Consider the following 23,936-nt stretch of genomic DNA (forward strand, 5'->3'; position numbering starts at 1 on the left):
TTCATCCCCATCTTTGCACAAGACATCTCCAAGAAGGGGAATAGGAAGAAGATCAAGAGGTGTTAAAGGATTAAACCCATAGACCACCTTAAAAGGAGAATGGGAGGTGGTAGAATTTACTACTCAGTTATATGCAAACTCAACATGGGGTAGTAAATTCTCCCACACTCTAGGATTCCCTGAAATAAAGCATCTCAATAGTTGTCCCAAAGTTCTATTCACCACCTCGGTTTGACCATCAGTTTGTGGGTGGCAAGTGGTAGAAAATAAAAGCTTAGTTCCAAGCTTGCCCCACAAGGTCTTCCAAAAGTGACTCAAGAACTTAGGATCTCTATCGGGCACTATAGACCTAGGAATCCCATGCAAGCGAACCACTTCTTGAAAGAAGAGGTTTGCAATGTGGCATGCATCATCCACTTTGTGGCAAGGAATAAAGTGAGCCATCTTTGAAAAACGATCCACTACCACAAAAATGGAGTCCTTTCCCTTTGATGTCTTGGGTAAGCCTAAGATGAAATCCATAGATATATCTACCCAAGGCATTGAAGGGATAGGAAGAGGAGTATAAAGACCATGGGGATGCATTTTAGACTTAGCTTTGCGGCAAGCTATGCATTTATCACACAAACTATGAACATGTTTATGCATATGTGGCCAAAAGAAATGTTCATGCAACACATCCAAAGTTTTAGCAACCCCAAAATGTCCCATTAAACCCCCCTCATGAGCTTCTCTAACAAGAGATAATCTAATAGAGCTTTGGGGAACACAAAGACGTTTTCCTTTAAAAAGAAAGCCATCTTGAATAAAAAAGTCTTTGTGTCCTCCTTTAAGACACTCTTGATAGATGGGAGAAAAATCAAGGTCATCATGATAAAGTTCCTTAATGTGATCAAAACCAAGATATTGAGAGGTTAAAAGATTTAGCAAGGTGTATCTTCTAGAAAGAGCATCCGCCACAATATTTATTTTGCCTTGCTTGTGTTTGATCACATAAGGAAATTGCTCAATGAATTCCACCCACTTAGCATGCCTCTTGTTAAGTTTGTTTTGGCTTTTCAAATATTTAAGAGATTCATGATCACTATGTATCACAAACTCTTTGGGAAAAAGATAGTGTTGCCAAGTAAACAAAGCCCTAACAAGTGCATATAATTCCTTATCATAGGTGGAATAGTTGAGATGACTTCCCTTCAATTTCTCACTAAAATAGGCTATGGGGTGGCCCTCTTGAAGGAGAACAGCCCCAATACCTATGCTTGAAGCATCACACTCAATCTCAAATGTCTTAGTGAAATTAGGAAGGGCCAAGATGGGAGCATTAGTCAATTTTTCTTTCAAAGTATCAAAAGCATTTTGTTGTGCTTCTCCCCAATGAAAGACCACATCCTTTTTCACTATGTCATTGAGTGGTGCGGCAATGGTACCAAAGTTTGGGACAAATCTTCTATAGAAAGAAGCAAGCCCATGAAAACTTCGGACCTCATTCAAAGATTTCGGTGTAGGCCAATTTTGAATGGCCACCACCTTTGTTTTGTCCACATGGACCCCTTTACAACTCACAACAAACCCTAGGAATTCTATATGATCAAGAGCAAACATACATTTAGCAAGGTTAGCATACAAATGTTCCTTCCTAAGGGTTTCCAAAACTTGCCTAACATGCAACCTATGGTCATTCAAAGATAAGCTATAAATGAGAATGTCATCAAAGTAAATCACAACAAACTTACCAATGAAAGGTCTAAGAACATGATGCATGAGGCGCATGAAGGTACTTGGTGCATTAGTTAAACCAAAAGGCATAACTAACCACTCATATAAACCAAAGTTGGTCTTAAAAGCCGTCTTCCATTCATCACCCGGTTTGATACAGATTTGATTGTAGCCGCTTTTAAGATCAATCTTTGAAAAGATTTTAGAACCATGTAATTCATCCAACAAATCATCTAGTCTAGGTATGGGATGCCTATACTTAATGGTTATGTTATTTATGGCCCTACAATCCGAACACATTCGCCATGTGCCATCCTTTTTTGGCACTAAGATGATAGGCATAGCACAAGGACTCATGCTATCTTGCACCCACCCTTTCTCAATCAAAGCCTCAACTTGTTGGCGAATTTCCTTGGTTTCACTTGGATTGGTCCTATATGCTGGACGATTTGGTAAAGAAGAGCCCGGTATCAAATCAATTTGGTGCTCAATCCCTCTCAAAGGTGGAAGTCCATTTGGAGGATCTTGAAACACATCTTTGAACTCTTCTACCAAATTTTCCAAGCAATGAGGACTATCAACAAGTGTTTCTATGCTAAGAGTTCTAGGGATGGCTAAAAAAAGAGGATGATGAGCCACTATTTCCCTTTCAATTTCACGCCTAGACACAAGGAGTGTAGGCTTAGAACTCTTATCTTTTTTATCTTTTTTACTCTCCCTCTTTTTCTTCATGATAACTTGGTCCTCATGGACTTCTCTTGGAGAGAGAGATTTTAAAGTAACCTTGTGACCATGGAATTCAAAAGATAGTTTGTTGGTAAAGCCATCATGTAAAACTTTTCTATCAAATTGCCAAGGCCTTCCCAAAACAACATGAGTAGCTTCCATGGGCACAACATCACATAATACCTCATCTTTGTATTTTCCAATCGAGAAATGGATGAGGACTTGTTTATTAACAATTATTTCTCCTACTTCACTAAGCCATTGTAATTTGTAGGGCTTTGTATGAGAGATAGTAGGCAATCCAAGCTTATCTACTACTCTTGTACTAGCCACATTTGCACAACTACCCCCATTCACTATCAAGGAACAAATGTTGTTTTGAATAAGACATCTTGTATGGAAAATATTTTCCCTTTGACTTTCATCAAAAGGTTGTGAAACTTGTCCAAGAAGTCTTTTCACAACTAACAAGTCCCCTTCAAGTGGACATTCACTCTCTTCCTCACTAGATGCATGAGAATGCAATGAATGCTTAGGAGAATCCGAATCATGCTCACTAACTACAATGCCCTCATGCATGTACATACTTCGTTTGGAAGGACAATTTGCAGCAATATGACCATAACCCATACATTTAAAGCATTTAGTATTAGATGTTCTAGTGGGAGACTTTGGTCTAGAAGTTGATGGCTTAGATTCCTTGGGTTTGAAAGAAGAATCTTTGGAAGGATGTTTAGAAAAAGAAGTTTTGTTTCTCCAAAACTTGGAGTAGTATCCATCATTGGAAGCATTTTTGAAAGAGTTTTTCTTTGCAAGTTGGGCTTCCACCTTCATTGCAAGATGAACTAAAGAGCCCAATGATGAATACTCTTGTAACTCAACAATGTCTTGAATATCCTTCCTAAGACCACTCACAAACCTAGCAACCATGGCTTCTTCACTTTCTTCTAATTCAATTTTAAGCACAAGCGTCTCAAGCTCCTTATAATATTCATCCACATTTAGCGTGCCTTGTTGAAACCGTTGGAGTCTCAACATGAGGTCTTTCCTAAAATGTGGGGGCACAAACCTAGCGCGCATGTGATCCTTTAAAGAGTTCCAAGAGTCCACGGGAGGACCCTTGTGATAGATAATGTCCTTTACAATTCCATGCCACCATTTCATGGCATAATCACTAGACTCTAGGGTGGCTAGCTTGAGCTTATGCTCATCTTGGATCTCATGGATCTCAAAAATTTGTTCACACTTAGCCTCCCAATCTAAATATACATTTGGATCACTAGAACCATTAAAACAAGGTAGCTTGACTGAAGGAAGCTTGGACTTTGCATCATGATAGAAGCCATTGCCGTAGTGAAGTCTTTCCCCTTGGTGATGATGTCTTTGTCCATGGACTTGGGGTGGAGGTCTCCTTCTCCTATGCTCATCTTCACGGCCAACATCATTTGAAGAACCTCTTGAAGATGGTCTATGAGAATGATGTCCATCATGGATAGAAGGAGATGGTCTAGCTTGTTGGACCTCCATCTTTTGCATTTTCTCCTCCAACCGTCTAATTGTTCTTTGAGCTTCATGTAATTCACCAAGAATTGAAGCTTTGGAAGGAGAATTTTGCTTGTAGGATGCATCACTTGAAAATCCAGCCATTTGTAATTAAAAACAGCAAACACACAAAACAGCAAACAAGTTAAAAAAATTAGCAAAAACAGTGAGCTTTGCAATTGAAACTGCCGAAGTGAAATGAGGTGGAAAAAGAGGTCACTCTCAAAGAAATAATGTTCTTGCACCAATCTGATCATGAGGCCTTGGAATCCTCAAATGAAAGATGTCAAAGCAAGCACACCAATCTCAAAAGCAACCACCACAAAACCAATGAAACAATAAAGACAAACAAGAAAAGGTATAAGCAAAGAAAGGTAATTGCAAAAGGAAAACTATATGTGAGACAAACTCAAAGAGTAAGAATGAAAGACAATCAAGAAAATAAAGAACTCAATGAGAAAAGTAGGCACACAAAAGAATACTTAAGGAAAAGCACTAGAGTAGATGAAGAAAACAAAAATTTAGCTACTGGAAATTTTTTTTAATGCAAACTGTGCTTGATATTCACTGATTTAACTGGAATGATGTAGAGCGAACTGGATTATGCAATTTAAACCAAAGAAACTTAAAGATGTTAACTCAATAATGGCACTGGAATCAATTAAAAACAGTAAGCCAATTGAGAGAAATAAATTTTTCAAAATCGCTGCCAGATTACCGTATTTTTTTCGGCAGAAATGTACACTTTTTTATTTTATTTATCATTTTTTGTGTACTTCGTATTTTTGAATGATTCTTTTTTCTATTCTTTTCTAACACTTTGAATATCACAAATCCAGAATTTCAGATTTTTCCATTCAGTAAATCAATTGCAATAAGGAAAAACAGTAAGCACTTTTTTTCAGAAACAGAGGAATCCTAATAGGAATAAAAAACAGGGTTATGAACTAGCAAAGACATAATAGAAAATGATGTATTGGAACTTGTATAGGTCTAGAATACAAGTATGAACTCAATTCTAAAAAGAAAAATGCACAAAGGATCAATATCAATTCAGAAAATAATAGACACTAAAGCAAGAAACAATCAAAACAAGAAAAGTACTACTAGAAGTAATGACAATTATGGAATAACATGACTAAGACAAAACTTGACATGATTACAAAATTAAAAGACACATCACAAATTTTAACAACAAGTGAAAGGAAGCTTAAGGTAAATTCTAGGAAGGATAATGCCATTCCAAAAGAGCAACCATACTCATAAGAAGAATGAGTGCCATAAACCTTTTCACAAGCACTTGGTGTAAAAGAAAAACAGCAAGAATACTCAAGTAAAATTCTAAAACAAAAACTTAAATTGCAAGAAATTAAAGAGCTCTTGAAATAAAGTGCACACAACTCAACAATTAAACAAGAATGAACCTAAGACTCATGATACCACATGATGTGATTCCACTAGCCATATAGAGAATGATTCTTGACATTCTTAGGAATCACCTTGAGCTGGACATTATAGAGGCACTTTTCTTAGAGTTGGATCATTGTTCTAAGACAAGAACTCACCAAAAACTAGTACCAAATCCCAAACTCATTTGGATGCTCCACATATTGTCAAATTGAATCAACAAAGAGAGGTAAAATTGAAAGGACCGAACAGAATTGAATTAGCAAACATATGAACCAAACAAAAGTGTAATTAAAAGACAAGAACAGAACATAGGTGCTGGAAAAAAATAGAAAAGGCGAACCAAACAACTCAAGAACACAAGACAACATGAACAATTGAAAGAGAAGGAAGGAAGGAGGAGAGAGTGCTCATGAAGATGGAAGAATGTTGGATGATCTCGCCACTAGAAGTGTGGAATGCTCCTAGATGAGAGTGATGCCGCCACTTGAGGACTCCAATGATCCATCAAGATAAGACTAGAGAAGAAGGCTCCAAAAGCTCTCCAAAGTTCACTCAAAATTTGAGTAGAGTTTTCTTAGATTAATTCCAATCTGAATTTTACAAAGGAAGCACCTCTATTTATAGCCTAAGGTGCTGAAAAAATAGGTGGGAAATTTCGAATAAACTCATTTGAAATTCCTACCAAAAACAAGTCACATGGGAGGTGTGACCTTTTTCTACTATGACACCTCCCAAAAACTACACCTACACCTATCTACTAATACACCCCCCTCCTAAAGCTCCTAACTAAAGCCTAAAAGATGCTAAAACAAAAGAGGTTTTTAATGTTTCCCTCTAAGCACCTTCAACTAAAGAAATTACAAAAAGAGAAAATAAATGTCCTCTAGCTCCCAAAGCTTTGAACATGCTTCTTGTAATCCTTTGAGGTGGACTTTGACCTCCACGGGCGTCCTCCATTTGTGCCTCCACCTCTTCTTGATCTTGTTGATTGGCCTCCATGTCCTCTTGAGCTTGATCTCCATCACTTTCCCTCGACGCCACTACCATATCATCCATGTAGGCGTGCACATTCCTTCCTAACATGGGTGCTAGGACCTTGTCCATCAGCCTTTGGTAGGTGGCGCCTGCATTTTGTAGCCCAAAAGGCATTACCTTGTAACAGTAACTGCAAGTCTCTGTCATGAACGCAGTTTTACTCTCGTCTCTTGGGTGCATTTTGATCTGGTTGTAACCTGAGAATGCATCCACAGAGCTAAGTACCTTGCCATCAAAGGCACTGTCCACAAGTGCGTCAATGCTGAGTAGTGGGTACGAGTCCTTCGGGCACGCTTTATTCAAGTCTGTGAAGTCCACACACATCCTCCATTTCCCATTCGCCTTCTTCACCAGGACGACGTTGGCCAACCACTCAGGGTATTGGATCTCCCTGATGAGACCAGCACTCAGCAGCTTCTGTGTTTCTTCCCTTATCACAAGTCGCCTCTCTTCATTAAACTTTCTCCTTCTTTGTCGCACGGGGCGGACCGTGGCGTCCATGCTAAGGTGATGGCATAGAAAGTCAGGGTCGATGCCCGGCATATCTGAGGCGGACCATGCGAAAGCATTTAAATGACGTGAAATCACCTCCGCCACCTCATCCTGCTCTTCTTGGCTCAACAAACGCCCCAGCTTAAACGTTTTTCTGCCAATCTACCTCTCCACCACGTTGGCCGCCGGCTGATCCCTGCTATCTTCCCTAAGGGTCGTCGCCAGGTAGTACTTTCCAGGCGTCGACTCTTCTACGGGCGATGTGCCGTCAGGCCCCTCCTCCATGTGCGCATCTGCCTCGGGCGTCGCCCTCACGGGTGTGGCCTCGCCATGCGTTGACTCCGGGGGCGTCGCCTCAATCAAGGGCTCTATCTCCATCGTCGTGTCTGCACTTGGCGGACACTCGAACACCATAAACACGCCTCTCTTCGTTTTCAGGCTATTCTCATAACATTTTCACGCTTCCTCCTTATCTGACTTGATGACGATCACTTTGCCACTGAGATCCGGCAGCTTCATTTTCATGTGGCGCGTGGAGGCTACTGCGTTCAGCCTGTTCAACGCCGGCCTACCCAACAGGATGTTGTAGGCTGAGTTGGCATTCACGACTAAGTACCTAATGCTTTCGGTACGCGAGGCCGTTCCATCCGTGAATGTCGTCCTCAGTTTCAAGTAGCCACGTACTTCCACCTGGTTGTCAGCAAAACCATATAAGCACCCTGTGTAGGGTCTCAAAAGGTCGGGAGACAACCGCAACTTGCTGAATGTCGACCAGAACATGACATCGGCAGAGCTTCCTTGGTCGACAAGAACCCTGTACACCTTTCTGCCAGCCGTGACAACTGAAATGACCACAGGGTCGTTATCGTGCGGCACGACATCTTGCAGATCCGCCCCCGTGAACACGAGGTCTGATTCCCACGGGTTACCTGAGATTCTTTCTTCAATCGAGTTGACCCCCCACGCGTATTTCTTCCGTTGGGAGGCGGTGGGTCCTCCGTCGAAAAAGCCACCAGCAATGGTGTGGACTTCGCCGAGGACAGGCATCTCGTGCGTTTGTTTTTCCGCTGGTGCTGGCAGGGTCGCGGTCGTGGCAGGCTCTGCGACATAATCCTTCAGAAACCCGTCTCTCACCAACTCATCTAGCTGGTACCCCAGCGACAGGCAGTTGTCGATGTGATGACCAAAAGCTTCGTGGAACTCGCACCACGAGTCCTTGCGAGGCCCTAACACCTTGTCAGTCTTCGCCGGTCGCCTCAACCTTTCAGCTATATTGGGCATGACAATCAAATCCTTCAATTCCACCACAAAGTTGTACCTCGCTAGCCTTGCCCTTTCCCTGGCCGGGTGATCCCCTCCTGCTGGGGTTTTCTGGTCTCATAGGGACGTCTCCCCTCTGGCTTCTTTCTCCCCGTCGTGGTCTCGTTGACCCTGACGGGTTGAGCCCGCGTCTGCGCTCTCGGGCGTGAGGATACGACGCTGGTGCGCTTCTCACACACCTCTCCCTCGGAGGCGATATGCTCCACCGCCCGACGCCGTATTTCAGTAAAGGTCCTAGGGCGATTGCGAATAATGGATTCACAAAAAGGGCTGGAACATACGCCTTTTCTGAATGCGTACACGATCATAGGCTCCTCTGTAGTACCAACTTTTACTACTTGGGCCCCGAAACGGTTGATGTATTCCTTCAAGGTCTCCCCTTGATACTGTTTTACATCAAACAGGTCGTAGGAAACTAGCGGCGGAGCTCTGTTCGCCAAGTACTGCTCTCTAAACAACTGCGACAACTGCTAAAAGGAGGTGATATGGCCGTTTAGAAGGCTGATGAACCAATCCATTGCCATCCCCGTCAAGGTGCTCATAAAGAGCTTGCATCTCGCAGCATCGGAGCCGCCTACCAACACCATCTGCGTGTGGAATGCAGTGAGATGCGCCTCAGGATCCTCCATCCCAGTGAAGATCACCTTGGGTCCCGCGAACGTGTTGGGGATTACTGCATCCAGGATCTCCTGCGAGAAGGGTGTGGAAAACTCCCTTGGTGGGGTGAGACGCTCGGTCTCATCTTGTTCACGTTGCCCTTGGTTATTGCTCAAACCCCGGCACAACTCTTCATTTACATGATGGAGCTCTTCGTTTCTCGCACGCGAGGCTGCTAGATCAGCCTGCATGCGTTCTTCTTCCACCCTCGATTCCGCCATCTCATCCTGCAGCCCCCGCATCATTTCCATGACCTGCTGCATGGACATTTCCTCACTCGCAGCGCGTGCGGAACCTTGTCTCGTGGCCCTCATTCTTCACTGTTTCCTCAAACTTTGCTAACGTTATGGTAGCTCCGATAGATCTTCTGAAGCTTGTGATGGGACTGATGTTTTAAATTGGCCCCACGGTGGGCGCCAAATGTTCCGGCCGGTTGACTTGGGACGTCTTTGTGCGCAACCTTGCCCGTCAACTAGGGACACCTTCCCTCTGGCTATCTGTGGATACCTGCAAAGAAGGACAAAAGGGCACCCTAGCGGTCGTTTGCACTCTGACGCTCAAGTCAGCTAGCGAGAAACACCAAAAACTCTGCACCTCCGTATCGGAGCACCATGAATGGCACTCTGAAGGTGGTCGAAAGAACTATGTGTTGTGTATCTTTTCTCCCTCTGGCAAACAACCTCTCTCTAGTCCCTTGTGCGTAGCCTCAAGACTCGAGCAAGCAACTAGAGTGTATTCTGGGAAAGTCTGCCAAAAGTTCGAACCCTGTTTCCCACGTCCAAGGTTCTATTTAAACTACTCTAGCATTTAAAGCGTCTTAAAGCGCATTTAAGGTTATGAAACGTTCAGCGCCTTTAAGACGTTTCAACCGCTTGGAGCATTTCAAGTACCTTAAACGCTCGAAACGTAAACTTTACTAAATAGCTTTAATTACCTTATACCTGACAAATAGATGTTTCTATTCTGACTTGGCTACTATTACACGTGGAGGGCCTCACAGCACCGTGACCCCACTTGGGGGTATTTCCTCGTGTGAGTCCTCCTTCCTGGGAGTGCATCTGCCCAAGGGGTGACTTTTTGGGTGCCAACTCATGCCCCCAAACCTCTAGTCACTGGCTTTGAGAGTGTATCTACCTTCCTCTCGTACCCTGCACCTGGCTACCCCTGGGCGTGACCCTTCTCATCAGTCGTAACTATCCCAAGGGCTTCTCTGGGGCGACATGGGCACTTCATGAGTCAGATTGCTCTCCACTGGCGCTAGTACTATGGCCTTGAAGCCACCTTTCTCTTCCCTTTATTGCTACCCCGAGTTATCGGGGTTTGAGGCCTTCCCATGGCGGCACTCCCTCCATGGTCTTTCCTACCCATGGGTATCGGGGAGCAACACTGTGGTTGCCTTGCTCTTGTGACATTTTACCTTGGCGACGCCCTACCTTGGCGACGCTTCCTCTTGGCGACGCCTTGCCTTGGCGATGCTTGCACGTGGCGACGCCTCACCTAGGAGACGCCTTATGTTGACTTTGACCTTGACGCTGACTTTGACCTTGACTTTGTCAACGCCCAGGTACGGGACGGTACAACTACCTTCATCCACTATCAAAGAGCAAATGTTGTTTTGAATAAGACATCTTTGTATGAAAAATATTTTCCCTTTGACTTTCATCAAAAGGTTGTGAAACTTGGCCAAAAAGTCTTCTCACAACTAACAAATCCCCTTCAAGTGGACACTCACTCTCATCCTCACTAGACGCCCTAGATAGAGAAGAATGCCTAGGTGAATCCGAATCATGCTCACTCATAACAATGCCATTATGCACAAACATATTCCTTTTAGAAGGACAATTAGTCGCAATGTGACCATAACCTATACACTTAAAGCATTTCTTACTAGACGATCTAGTTGGGGATTTAGGCCTAGAAGTAGATGGCTTAGGTTCCTTGGGTTTGAAAGAAGAATCTTTAGAAGGAAATTTTGAAAAAGACTTTTTGTTCCTCCAAGAATTGTTGTAGTAACCATCATTGGGAGCATTTTTGAAAGAATTTTTCTTAGCAAGTTGGGCTTCCACCTTCATTGCAAGATGAACTAAAGAACCCATTGATGAATACTCTTGTAACTCAACAATATCTTGAATATCCTTCCTTAGACCACTCACAAACCTAGCAATCATAGCTTCCTCACTTTCCTCTAATTCAATTTTAAGCACAAGCGTTTCTAACTCTTTGTAATATTCATCCACATTTAGCGTGCCTTGTTGAAACCGTTGGAGTCTCAGCATGAGGTCTTTCCTAAAATGTGGGGGCACAAACCTAGCGCGCATTTGATCCTTTAAAGAGTTCCAAGAGTCCACGGGAGGACCCTTGTGATAGATAATGTCCTTTACAACACCATGCCACCATTTCATGGCATAATCACTAAACTCTAAGGTGGCTAGCTTAAGCGTGTGTTCATCTTGGATCTCAAATATTTGTTCACACTTAGCTTCCCATTCTAAATACACATTAGGATCACTAGAGCCATTAAAACAAGGAAGCTTGACCGAAGGTAGCCTAGCCTTTGCATCTTGGTAGTAGCCATTTCCATGGTGATGTTTCTCCCCTTGGTTGTGATGTCTATGTCCATGGTATTGGGGTGGAGTTCGCCTTCTCCTATGGTACTCTTCACGGCCTAAATCATTTGAAGAACCTCTTGAAGAAGGTCTATGTGAATGATGCCCATCATGGATAGAGTGAGATGGCCTAGCTTGTTGCACCTCCATCTTTTGCAATTTCTCTTCCAAACGCCTAATGGTGCGTTGAGCTTCATGCAATTCACCAAGGAGCGAAGCTTTGGAAGGAGAGTGCTGCTTGTAAGATGCACCACTTGAATAGCCAGCCGTTTGCAAATAAAAAAAACAGCAAACACACAAAAACAGCAAACAAGTCAAGAAACAAAGTTAGCAAAAAAAAAATGAGTTTGGCAACCAAATTGCCGAAGTGAATTTGGCCAGAAAAAGAAAGCACTCTCAAAGAAATAATGTCCCTGCACCAAGCTGATCTTGAGGCCTTAGGAATCCTCAAATGAAAGATGTCAAAGAAAGGCACACCAATCTCAAAGCCAACCACAACAAAACCTATGAAGCAATAAAGACAAACAAGAAAAAGTATAAGCAATGAAAGGCTAGAACAAAAGGAATACTAGATGTTTGACAAACTCAAAGATTAATGAACAAAAGACAAGCAAGAAAAATAAGGAACTCAATGAGAAAGTAGGCACACAAAAGAATACTTAAAGAAAAGCACTAGAGTAGATGAAGAAAACAAAAATTAGCTATTGGAAAATATTTTTTATGCAAATTGTGCTTGATGTTCACTGATTTAACTGGAACGATATAAAACGAACTGGATTATGAAATTTTAACCAAAGAAACTTCAAGATCTTAGCTCAAAAATGGCACTGGAATCACGCAAAAACAGTAAGCCAATTAATTGAGATAAATTTTTCAAAATCGCTGCCAGATTACCGTATTTTTTTCGGCAGAATTGTACACTTTTTGTATTTTATTTATCATTTTTTGTGTACTTTGAATTTTTGAGTACTTCTTTTTTTTATTCTTTTCTAACACTTTGAAGATCACAAATCCAGAATTTCATAATTTTCCAGTGAGTAAATCAATTGCAATAAGGAAAAACAGTAAGCACGTTTTCAGAAAAAGAGAGGAATCCTAATAGGAATGAAAAACAGAATTATGAACTAGCAAAGACATAATGGAAAATGATGTATATGAACTTGTATAGGTCTAGAATACAAGTATGAACTCAATTCTAAAACAGAAAATGCACAAAGCATCAAATATCAAACTCAGAAAAAATTATATGACACCAAAGCAAGAAACAAAAAATTTCAATAAAAGTACTACAAGAACTGATGACAATTATGGAAAAACAAGACTAAGACAAAACTTGTATGGATTCAAAAAGGAAAATACTCAAACATATGATAGGCAAAAGAAAGAAAACAGCAAGAAAACTCAAATAAGCCTAAAAACAGAAAGGTAAACAGCAAGAATTATAGAGCTCTTGAATTAAAGTGCAACACAACTCAAAAAATTAAACAAGAACACACCTAAGCTCTAGATACCACATGATATGATTCCAATAGCACAATATGAATGATTCTTGAAATTCTTAGGAATCATCTTGAGTTGGATATGAGATAGGCACTTCAAAATAGAATTGGATCAAGGTTCTATGATCAAGAACTCACCAAGACTAGTACCAAAACCGAAACTCATATGGAAGTTCCATGTATTGTCAAATTGAACCGATAGAAATGGAAGAAAAGGCAAAGGCACCGAACAAAATGTATAAGAACTGAATTTCACCGAACAAAATGTATAAGAACTGAATTGCACCGAACAAATAAGCTAGAAAATGAAAAAGAAACAAAGATGAATCGGCAGAAATCAAAAGACCAAAGCAAAACAGCAAGAACATTATGAAAACGAACTGAAAATCAAAGGAAACAATCTAAGACATGAACATAAAAAGAGAATGAAGGAAGGAGAAGAGAAAGCTCATGAAGATGGAGGAATGGTTGGATGATCACGCCACTTAGAGGATGGTGCCCACGCCTAAGGAGAAACCCACCCGGGGGTAGTGCCGTTTCGTCCCCAGGGTGTCTGAAAACACCAAGGCGATCAGTGTTCTTGGTGCCCACGCCCAGGGAGAGGCGTGTTGGAAACATCTCTGTATCGTCCCTGGTGTATCTAAACACGAAGATGACCAAGGATTTTGGTGATTACGCCCAAGGAGAAGGTTTCCCGAAGGATGGCGCTTCTCCTCAGCTGCGTGTATCTGCACCAAGTGACCTGGTTCTGCACTGCTCCGAAACTTCTTACTGTCGGATGCCCACGCTCGAAGGAAACGCCCCTCGCCACTTCCTTGCGAGGTGTCTAAACATTAGACACTGGGGCCAGCTATTCCTACCTGAGGAGGGGGCATGCCGAAGGAATCCCTTAACCCTTGCTCAGGGACTAGACACCCAGATTTTAACTCTTTATTGTACGTACCTTGCTAATGGGTTGATCTCTGCACACGAGTATGTGCTCCCTTTACTTGCTTTGAATTTAACGCCTGCTCCCTCATCTGGCGATGCCTACACCTGGCGACGCCTCATCTTGAAGACGCTATATCTTGGCGACGCCTCATCCTTGCGACGCCTCATCTTGGCGACGCCTGCCTCAAGCGATGCCTTGAGTCTTTGTCTTTTGTTTCTTAATCTTTACTCTTATACTGTGTGAGAGGGAAAAATTGAGACAGTTTTCTTGAACTTCCTTTTTTTACTTGGGTGACCTCATTAAAAAACCCCCGAGAGGGAAAAAGAGTGCCCCCTTTACAACTGTGTGTTTCATAACTTTCAACTGAAATAAAATTTTAAATTGGTCGCATTCCAGTTGCGTGGAATAGGTCCTCCTTCTAGAGTCTCTAGATTGTACAAACCATTTACTTTGGCTTCGGTTATTCTGAAGGGTCCGGTCCACTTGGGAGACAACTTGTTCTCCAACTCGTAAGGATGAGCCTTCCTCATGACCAAGTCGCCAACTTAGAACTGTCGCGACTTTACCTTAGAGCTATATTGATGCTCCACCCTCCTCTTCACGGCTTCAGCCTTTATCCTCGCTTCCTCTCTGGCCTCGTCCAACAGGTCTAGATTCACCTTTCTTTCTTCGTTGGATTCTTCTACCACAAAGCTTAGGAAACGTGGGGAGCTCTCATGGATCTCTACTGGGATCATGGCATGTGACCCGTATACTAGGCTGAAAGGCGTCTCCATGGTGGAAGATTGAGGCATGGTGTGGTAAGCCCACACTATTCTTGGTACTTCTTCTGCCCACGCCCCTTTAGCCTTCTCAAGCCTTCGCTTCAATCCCCTCAGCAAAACTCTATTTGCTGACTCTACCTGTCCATTCGTCTGGGGGTGTTCGACTGATGCGAACACCTTGATATGATTCCAATAGCACAATATGAATGATTCTTGACATTCTTAGGAATCATCTTGAGTTGTATATGCGATAGGCACTTTAAAATAGAATTGGATCAAGGTTCTATGATCAAGAACTCACCAAGACTAGTACCAAAACCCAAACTCATATGGAAGTTCCATGTATTGTTAAATTGAACCGATCAAAATGGAAGAAAAGGCAAAGGCACCGAACAAAATGTATAAGAACTAAATTGCACCGAACAAATAAGCTAGAAAATGAAAAGGAAGCAAAGATGAATTGGCAGAAATCGAAAGACCGAAGCAAAACAGCAAGAACATTATGAAACCGAACTAAAAATCAAAGGAAAAAAGCTAAGACATGAACATAAAAAGAGAAGGAAGGAAGGAGAAGAGAAAGCTCATGAAGATGGAGGAATGGTTGGATGATCACGCCACTTAGAGGATGGTGACTCCAAGATGAGTGTGCAAGCCGCCACTTGAGGTAACCATAGAACTCTCAAGATAAGACTAAGTGAGGAAGGCACAAAGCTCTCCAATTCTCTCAAAAATTGAGTATAGTTTCTCTAATCAAAATTCAGATCTGAAAAATACAAAGGCAGCACCTTAATTTATAGCCTAGAGGTGCTGAAATGCAAAGCTAATTAAATTCAAAATTCCCCCCAAATACAAATGAAAGTGGCGCCAATCTAAGTCATGAGGAAGGTGTGACTTCCTCTCTCACTTTGGCACCTCCCTATTACTCCTACGCCTCTCTACTAAACGCACACCCCCCTAAGACTCCTAACTAAAGACTAAAAGATGCTTTAACAAAAGAGGTTTCTAATGTTTCCCTCTAAGCACCTTCAAACAAAGAAATTACAACAAGAGAAAATAAACGTCCATTAGCTCTTAAAGCTTTGAACATGCTCCTTGTAAGCCTTTGAGGTGGGCTTTGACCTCCATGAGCGTCCTCCATTTGAGCCTCAACCTCTTCTTGCTCTTGATGATTGGCCTCCATGTCCACTTGAGCTTGATCTCCATCACACCTGCTTGATTTCCACTTCTGCACACAGCTTCCCCAACTGTTGGCTCGCAAACTAGGTGCCATTATCTGAGATGAGACGCCTTGGCACCCCGAAACGACACACAATGTTCTTCCAAACAAAGTGTTGTACTTTGTGCGCAGTGATCTATGCCACTGGTTCTGCCTCTATCCACTTCGTGAAGTACTCGATGGCGACTATCAAATACTTCATCTGCCTTATCGCTAGAGGGAAAGGCCCAGAATATCGATTCCCCATGTGTGGAAGGGCCATGGGCTGTAAATCGATCTCAGTTCCTCTAGAGGTGCCTTGTGCCAGTCTGCATGCATCTGGCACTGCTTACATCGTTGGGCGTATCTTACACAATCTTCCCCCACTGATGGCTAATAAAACCCTGCGCGAATCACCTTGGAAGCTTTTAATGATCTTCCCCCGACGTGGCTTCCGCAAATCCCCTCATGAAGCTCTGACATGATCCTCGTACACTCGTCGCCACTCACACATGTAACAATTGGGTGCGTGAACCAATGCCTAAATAGTAGTCCATCAACGAGAGTGTACCTTGCAGAATTCTTCTTTATCCTTTTTCCCTCTCCAGGCTCTGCGGGGAGAATCCCATCTACAATGTAACGCCTGTAAGACGTCATCCACGTGTCGCCTTCCTCCAAGGCACATACTTGCACACACTTCTCTCCTACGGGCGAGGCAGCATAGGGGCTGATGCGGGGTGCTCTCGTCGTATCTTGAATCAAAGAGGGATGGCTCTTTGGCTTTCCTCTTGCTGTGCTAATGTGAAGAACATTCACCCTGTCTCTTGGATGATTGTCCTCTGCCTTCCCCCCTTGCCTGAGCTGGCCAGCTTGGCGAGCAGGTCAGCTCTGGCATTTTGCTCTTTAGGGACATGCACCAGCTCAAACACAGCGAAAGCTCCCTTCAACACTTCGACGTACCTTAAGTACGCAGCCATCTATGGATCCTTTTCCTGGTACTCCCCTGTTACTTGTCTTGTGACCAACTGGGAATCACTCCTCACCAAGAGGCTTTGAGCGCCCATTTCTTTGGCCAAGAGCATTCCAGTAATCAGCGCCTCGTACTCCGCTTGGTTATTGCTTACTTTGAAGGCGAAGCGTAAGGCTTGCTCGATCAACACTCCGTTAGGCCCCTCCAAGATTATTCCAGCGCCACTCCCCTACTGGTTGGAGGACCCATCCACTGAGAGCATCCACTATGATCCTAACTCCACCTCTTGAGGGCCTCTTCTTGGTGAGAGCTCTGCGACAAAATCTGCATAGACTTGCCCCTTGATGGATCCCCTGGGTTCGTACTGGATATCAAACTCTGACAGCTCCACCGCCCAGCCAACCATCCTCCCAGCTACATCTGGCTTCTGAAGTACTTTCTGGATGGGGAGGTTCGTCATCACCACCACTGTGAAACTGTGAAAATAATGGCGGAGCCTCCTGGCTGAGAACACTACTGCTAATGCCGCCTTCTCCAGCGATTGGTATCTCGATTCTGGGCCTTGCAAGGCCTTGCTTACGAAGTAGATGGGCCTTTGCACTTGGTCTTGCTCCTGGACCAGCATAGAGTTGATGGCCCACTCTGTTACTGCAAAGTACAATTGAAGGGGGACGCCTGCCCGTGGCTTGCAAATCACAGGTGGTGTCGCCAAGTACTCCTTCAACTTGAGGAACGCTGCTTCACACTCATCTGTCCATGCAAAACGGCTATTCCTCTTGAGGCACTGGAAATAGGGGTGGCCCTTCTCCCCTCCAGCAGACACGAACCTTGACAGGGTCGTCATCCTTCCAGTCAGTTGCTGTACTTCTTTCACTGAGGTTGGGCTCCTCATGGCGATGATAGCTGCGCACTTGTCAAGGTTCGCCTCGATCCCCCTCTTAGTGAGCATAAATCCCAAGAACTTCCCTGCCTCGACGCCAAAAACGCATTTCTCCGGGTTTAACTTGAGGCGGTATCTAGCAATTGAGGCGAACAGCTCCTCCAGGTCGGTTGGGTGTCGCCCTCTCTCATGCGATATCACCACCATGTCATCTACGTAGGCCTGCACGTTCCTTCCCAACATGGGTGCAAGGACCTTGTCCATTAGCCTCTGGTAGGTGGCGCCGGCATTCTTCAGCCCAAATAGCTGAGTAACTAATGCTTTTTCCCTAGTGCGTACAGTGGGTTCGCGAGCAAGCAACTAGAGTGTGTGTGTAAACTGTGAAAACTGGATCAAAACAACTCCCTTTCTCTCAAACGTCTAAAGCCCCTTTTAAACGTCTAAAACATTTAAAGCGTCTTAAAGCACATTTAAAGCGTATAAAAACATTCAACGCGTTTAAAACGTTCAAAGCATTTAAAGCGTTTAAAGTGCTTTAAAGCGCTCGAAACGTAGGCTAAATTAAAGCATACCTTAGCAAACTTTCAAGAAAACATTGATGTTTCAGTGCTTACTGCCACGTGTTCTTCTGACTTGATCGCTACTCTACGTGGAGGGCCCTACAGTGCCGTGACCCAACTTAGGGTTAATCCATCGTGCAAGCCCTCCTTTCTCGAAGTGCATCTGGTGCAAGCCCGTTGTGGCATAGTTAAAATAATCTTCCTATACGTTAGTATAAAGCGACTAGTAAAGGGTATTTTTCAACCCAGGGGTACGTAAAGTACAAGTGGTGTCAGGGTCAAGTAAATGTTTCTCTTAACTTAAGTACGTGTGTTCTAGGGCACATAGTGGTTAAGTTGCATGCATGATAAAAGATAACGTTGCACCATAAGTAGGGTTCCCACGTAAGTAGAATATCCCCCTGATGTTGGCACATAAGTTGGTGGCATAAGTTGGGGTCCTGTTGGAAGGTGGTTGTTCTATTATTATTTTATGCTCTCCTTAGAGATAAGATTCATTTCTGTTGCAACACCTTGAGAGAGGCGGCCATAAACAAAATGTTTTTTTTGTTGAGTATGCTTTCATTTGAGATTAGATTCTCATGAGAGAAAGTTGTTACAAGATATAAGCTATAAAAGGGGCTTGAGACCCCAGGTAAAGGTACGTTATTTCTGAGACTGAAATTGAATATTTCTTTAATTTGATTAAGCCCTTACTGACTTGATCTTCGGAGTGTAATCAATACGTAGGGCCCCCTCTGTTTCAACGGAGCTACGTTCTAGTGCAACAGGACGTAGAACAGACTCCAGAAGAGGCAGATCGGGGTTAGAGCTTGTCACCAAGGTCAACCGACGACGAAGTCAACCAACAAGAACATTTGGCACCCACCGTGGAGCCCGATAAAATCTGATCTCATCCACAATTATGTTTGAATTTTCTGACATAATGAGGAACACTAGGCAAGGTCCACTGGGATCTAAAGGGAATGATACCCCCACCCTACAACAACTTATGGATACCATGAAAGCTCTCCAAGAGGCCAACGAACGGTACAAGCGAGAGCAAGAGTGGATCCAACAACAGTCTAAAGTCGAGCAGGAAAGGCTGTCGGCTGAAGCCAAAGCCGAGAAAGAGAGGTTAATGGCAGAGGCAGTGGCTGAAGCGATGGCACAGGCTAAAGTTGTGTAGGAAAAGCTTATTGTGGAAGCTCAAGCTGAGCAGCTGCTCAGGCAAAATCAACTGATGGCGGAGATAGATGCTTCGCAAGCATACAGTGAGGAATTGTGCAAGGCCAACGAGGAATTGCGCAAGAGTCTACAACAGCTTGAGCAACGCTCTACAGTGAAACGAGGTCCAAGTGTACAACCAAGAGCTCGTCCCAAGCCATTCTCGCAGAAGATCATGGATGCTCTCGTACCAACGAACTGCATAACGCCTAAGAGTTTTCACGAGAGTAGAAGACCTTGAGAACCATCTTACGGCGGTCAATGTCCAGATGATGATTTCTGAAGGAACAGACGCTAGCTATTGCAAAATGTTCATAGGTACGTTCACGGGTACAACCCTGCAATGGTTTACTGGCCTCCCTTATGGCCACATCACCTCCTTCGACCATTTCTCCTAACTGTTCAAGGGACAATTCATTGTCAACATGGCCCAACCACCGGTCTCATTTGATCTCTTCAATATGAAGAAGAGCCAACGGGAGTCTCTGAAAAATTATTAGAACAAGTTCTGGGCGTTCACAATGAAGGTCTAGACCCATGACGAGCCCCTGATGGTCAACGCCTTCAGGTAGGGAGTCATGGCATGACCATTCAGTGACTCGGTAATCAAGAATCCAACAGTGACGTTTGCTGAGATACAACGTCAGTTTGTCACTCACATCAGTACGGAGGAAGCAGTATCCGTGAAGCACAACAGTATTGTTCCCGCCGGTGATCCAAGTGTCTTTGTGCTCCTCTAATAACTTCGCGTTCCAAGAACCCCCCCATCTCTGCTTTCCCTCCCTGGATGAACAAACACTTGGAAGAAAGAGACAAAGGGCGCCCTTGCGGCCGTTTGCACTCCGACGCTCAAGTCAAACTCTCGGGCAATGAAACACCAAACTCTTACTCTGAGAGCATTGTGTGTGTTCTCTCTTACTGTGTTGCTTCTCTTAGAAATGCGCGTAATGCATACTAACAAAAAGCGTACCTTGTTATGTTTGTTGTTACCCCTTATATACCTTTCAATGTCTTTGCCCCTCTGGCTAACTGTGACTTAAGCATATTGTAGGCGCGCCTTAGCGACACTATCACCAGTCTTAGCGCCATCTTAGTGCATAAGGTTGCCTTGCCGAAGCGCATCTGGTGCGGGATGACCATTTGGGCGCCGACTCATGTGCCCAATCTCTAGCGTTATCCACCCTGGGTGTTCCCTGCCCCATTCACGTGCCATGCATGCAGATCACCCCTGGGACGTGACCCTTATGAGTCGCCTCTTTCCCAGTGGCTCTTTGATGGTGGTGCGTACTACCGCATTCCCTACACCCCATGCACAGATCCCTCGTGATCCGGACCTCTCCCTACTAGTAATTGGGATGTGGCTTAAAAGCCACCTTTTTTTCCATCTTTACTGTTGGGGTGCCGAGGCCCGAGGCCTCCATGCCCTGCCTCGATGCCGCCCCCTCCTCGGCTCCCCTGATCCGTGAACCTAGAGAGACTCCGCCCTATCTTACTATACTTCCCAGCGGACCCAGCCTTCGGGGTCCCACCTTGACTTTGGTTAACGTCAAAGACTGTGGACCGGTCGGTACAAGTACATATCTGGGGTTGTCCAAGGCCAAGGAGGGTAGTCGAGCCCAACCTCTATGGGTCAACAAAGGCACGACCGAGAAGAGGACAACGCGAGTTGAGCACCCTACTCAGCTAGGAAGAACGCGCGCAAGGCAAAAGCACGAGAAGATTTGGCATTTTGACACAAGTTCTGAATGACCTACAAGGAGTTGCAAAGTATACTTGGGGTCGTGGAAAAAATGAAATTCCCCCCGAAGTCTGAAAGGAATTTGGGTTGCAAAAGGATATCTGGTGCAAATTCCACAAAGGATTTGGGCACGACGTGGATAGATGTATAGCTCTGGGCAATCAATTGGCAGGTTTAGTAAAGGACAGATTCTTGAAAGAATATCTGGAGGAGAACCAAGAAACAAAACAAGAGGTTGCTCCTGGGGATCAAGTGCATGAGGTACCAGTCCATAGCGAGCGGAACACCATCTCAGGAGGATTCTCGGGAGAGAGGTGCACTGCCTCCAAGCGTAAAAAATACGCGAGGGAGGTAATGGCAGTAAAGGTGAGGAAACCTGACAAACCAACAAAGCTCACCCTCTGCTTTACGAGTTCTGATTTGGAAGACGTGGTCCCACATGAAGATGATCCAGTGGTGATATCCGTCGTCACCGTTGGAAGGAGAGTACATCGAGTTCCCATCGACCATGGGAGCTTAGCTGATGTGATGTTCTGGCTAACATTCAATAATTTACAGTTCTCACCTGACCAGTTAAGATCGTATGATGGTTGCTTGTTTGGATTTATGGGAGATCAGGTTGAGGTACGTGGACATGTTGAGCTGAGGATGAATTTCTCATATGGCACCTCAGCTAGCACGATCAACATTAGGTATATAGTAGTTAATGTTGTCTCGGCCTACAATTTGCTTTTGGGAAGACCCTCTTTGAATAGGCTAGTTGCGGTGGCCTCAACGAGGCACATGAAGATGAAGTTTCCCTCCCTTGATGGAGGAGTGATCACCATCAAGTCTGATTAGAAGGCGGAGAGGAAGTGCTATGAGAGCATATTGAAGAGTAGAAGAGGAGTGTACTCTGTCACTGTTCAAGTGAGAGGGTCAGAGGAGATCATGCAAGTTGAAGTCACCAGCGAGAGGCGACCTGGACCTACTGATGAGGTTCAGGAAAGAGAAATAGGAGGCAAGAAGTTCAAGCTCGATATGTCGCTATGTCAAGAAAGGCAAGACAAGATAGCCGAGGTAATAGTGAAGCACATGAATGCTTTCGCTTGGTCATCCGCAGACATGCCTAGGATAGACCCCGATTTCTTGTGCCATAGGCTCATAATGGACGAGAAGGCCAGACCAGTAATACAGAGAAGGAGGAAGTTTAACGAGGAAAAGTGCCAAAGTAAAGTAGATATAGAAATAAGGGGTGCCAATGTACAAAGATAAGTCACACCTTCCATGTGACATAAAAAGAAGGCGTAGGTGTGGATTTACGAGGTGCCAAAGTAAGAAGGCAAGTCACACCTCCCTTGTGACTTGGAATATGCGCTGAATTCAAATGTGTTTCATTTGAATTTTCCCACTTTATTTTCAGCCCTCTCATACTATAAATAGAGGTGCTATGGTTATGTAAAAGAACATTGAATTTCGAAGTAAAGTTACTATACACAGATTGTGTGTGAGTTGTCAGAATTGTTTCTCCTATTGTGAGTGTTTGGGAAGCTCTCAAGTGGCGGCATTCTTGCACTTATTTTGGATCAATCACCTTCCAAGTGGCGTGTTCTTCCCTTCCATGGCTTCAACCACATAAGTTCTTCTTGCTTCATCTTCCATTTCCATTTTTGCACCTTATACTCAATTTCAATCGGTTCATTTGTCTTGTTCTTCATTTCTATTCGGTTAGATTGTGTTGTTCTTCCTTATAATCGGTTCATTTGTCTTGTGATGTATTTCTATTCGGTTCAATGTTGTTATCTTGTTCTCCTTTTAATTTCCGCAATATAATCTTGTTCATGTGCTTGTTATTGTTTCTTTTCCATTCAATTGTTGTGTAAGGAGATGACACTCATGTTCATGAGTTTGGTTCATCATTTGTGATGGAAGAGGGCCAAGCACAACCTCACATAAAAAGACAAGAGCCAAGACATGAGCATCCAAAGCCAAACCAAGAGCGTCTAGGCCAAAGGGAGGAGCGTCTAAGCCAAAGGGAGGAGCGTCTAGGCCAATGAGAGGAGCGTCTAGGAATGATTGCTAGGTCCATGGCCAAGCGAATCCATGAAGATTTGTATATGCTACATGAAGGTCCATTAAGGGTAGCTTGGTATTAGTTGTGGTGTAAATAGCATAAACTTCATTCCATGAGACTTGACCTAGATTTGCTAAAGATTTGGTCACATTCTAGAAGGATTCCGCACATGGCCGGCCATGTGCCATGTGATGTAATTTACATTTCATTTTTCTTAGCATTAGGGTTGCATTATGGTCCTCCATAGCCTATAAAAGGAGGAGCCAACACCTTGTATTTTCAAGACTATTTTGAGTAATGAAATGTTTCCTAAGTGCCATTCAAATTACTCCCTTGCCAAATTCTCTCTAGAATTAGGTTTTTAGTCTTCAATCTTCACCCTCAAATGGAGATGGCCGAACCTCCCCAATTCCCCACTCTCATGCACCTTCTAGGCACCCATACTTCTTAGGAAGGCCTTGCTCATCTCCTCCACAAGCTTCCGCAAGTTTCATCACCAAAACGCAAAATAAGAATGCCATCATTGGCCGAACCACTCCAACCCTCACTACTCCTCATGCACCTTCAAGGCACCCACACTTCCTAGGAAGGCCTTGTTCCAGTCTCCTCCACTAAGCTTCCGCAACCATCATCATC

The 23,936-nt window shown here is 43.9% G+C and overlaps 2 protein-coding genes across 2 annotated transcripts; one reads left to right on the top strand and one right to left on the bottom strand.

The window, feature by feature from the left end:
* Positions 1–7,377: 7,377 nt before the first annotated feature.
* On the bottom strand, positions 7,378–9,167 carry LOC137817933 (uncharacterized). Its single transcript, XM_068621158.1, has 2 exons — positions 8,886–9,167; positions 7,378–8,214 (listed from the first exon to the last, which is right to left on the bottom strand). The coding sequence occupies exons 1-2, from the start codon at positions 9,165–9,167 to the stop codon at positions 7,378–7,380; spliced, it is 1,119 nt and encodes a 372-aa protein (XP_068477259.1).
* Positions 9,168–19,525: 10,358 nt separating this feature from the next.
* Positions 19,526–22,087, top strand: LOC137817935 (uncharacterized). Its single transcript, XM_068621159.1, has 2 exons — positions 19,526–19,634; positions 21,369–22,087. The coding sequence occupies exons 1-2, from the start codon at positions 19,526–19,528 to the stop codon at positions 22,085–22,087; spliced, it is 828 nt and encodes a 275-aa protein (XP_068477260.1).
* The last annotated feature ends 1,849 nt before the right edge of the window (positions 22,088–23,936 follow it).

Source organism: Phaseolus vulgaris, chromosome 10, assembly GCF_000499845.2.
Source record: "Phaseolus vulgaris cultivar G19833 chromosome 10, P. vulgaris v2.0, whole genome shotgun sequence".
NCBI classification, from domain to species: domain Eukaryota; kingdom Viridiplantae; phylum Streptophyta; class Magnoliopsida; order Fabales; family Fabaceae; genus Phaseolus; species Phaseolus vulgaris.

What these genes read in the sequence shown, in the direction of transcription:
- LOC137817935 (XM_068621159.1), top strand. Translation starts at nt 19,526, where the DNA reads ATGGCGGAGATAGATGCTTCGCAAGCATACAGTGAGGAATTGTGCAAG. An exon ending in ACGCTCTACAGTGAAACGAG is followed by an intron (nt 19,635 to 21,368) that starts GTCCAAGTGTAC and finishes AATTCCACAAAG; the next exon opens with GATTTGGGCACGACGTGGAT.
- LOC137817933 (XM_068621158.1), bottom strand. Translation starts at nt 9,167, where the DNA reads ATGTCCATGCAGCAGGTCATGGAAATGATGCGGGGGCTGCAGGATGAG. An exon ending in ACACGTTCGCGGGACCCAAG is followed by an intron (nt 8,215 to 8,885) that starts GTGATCTTCACT and finishes GTGGAATTGAAG; the next exon opens with GATTTGATTGTCATGCCCAA.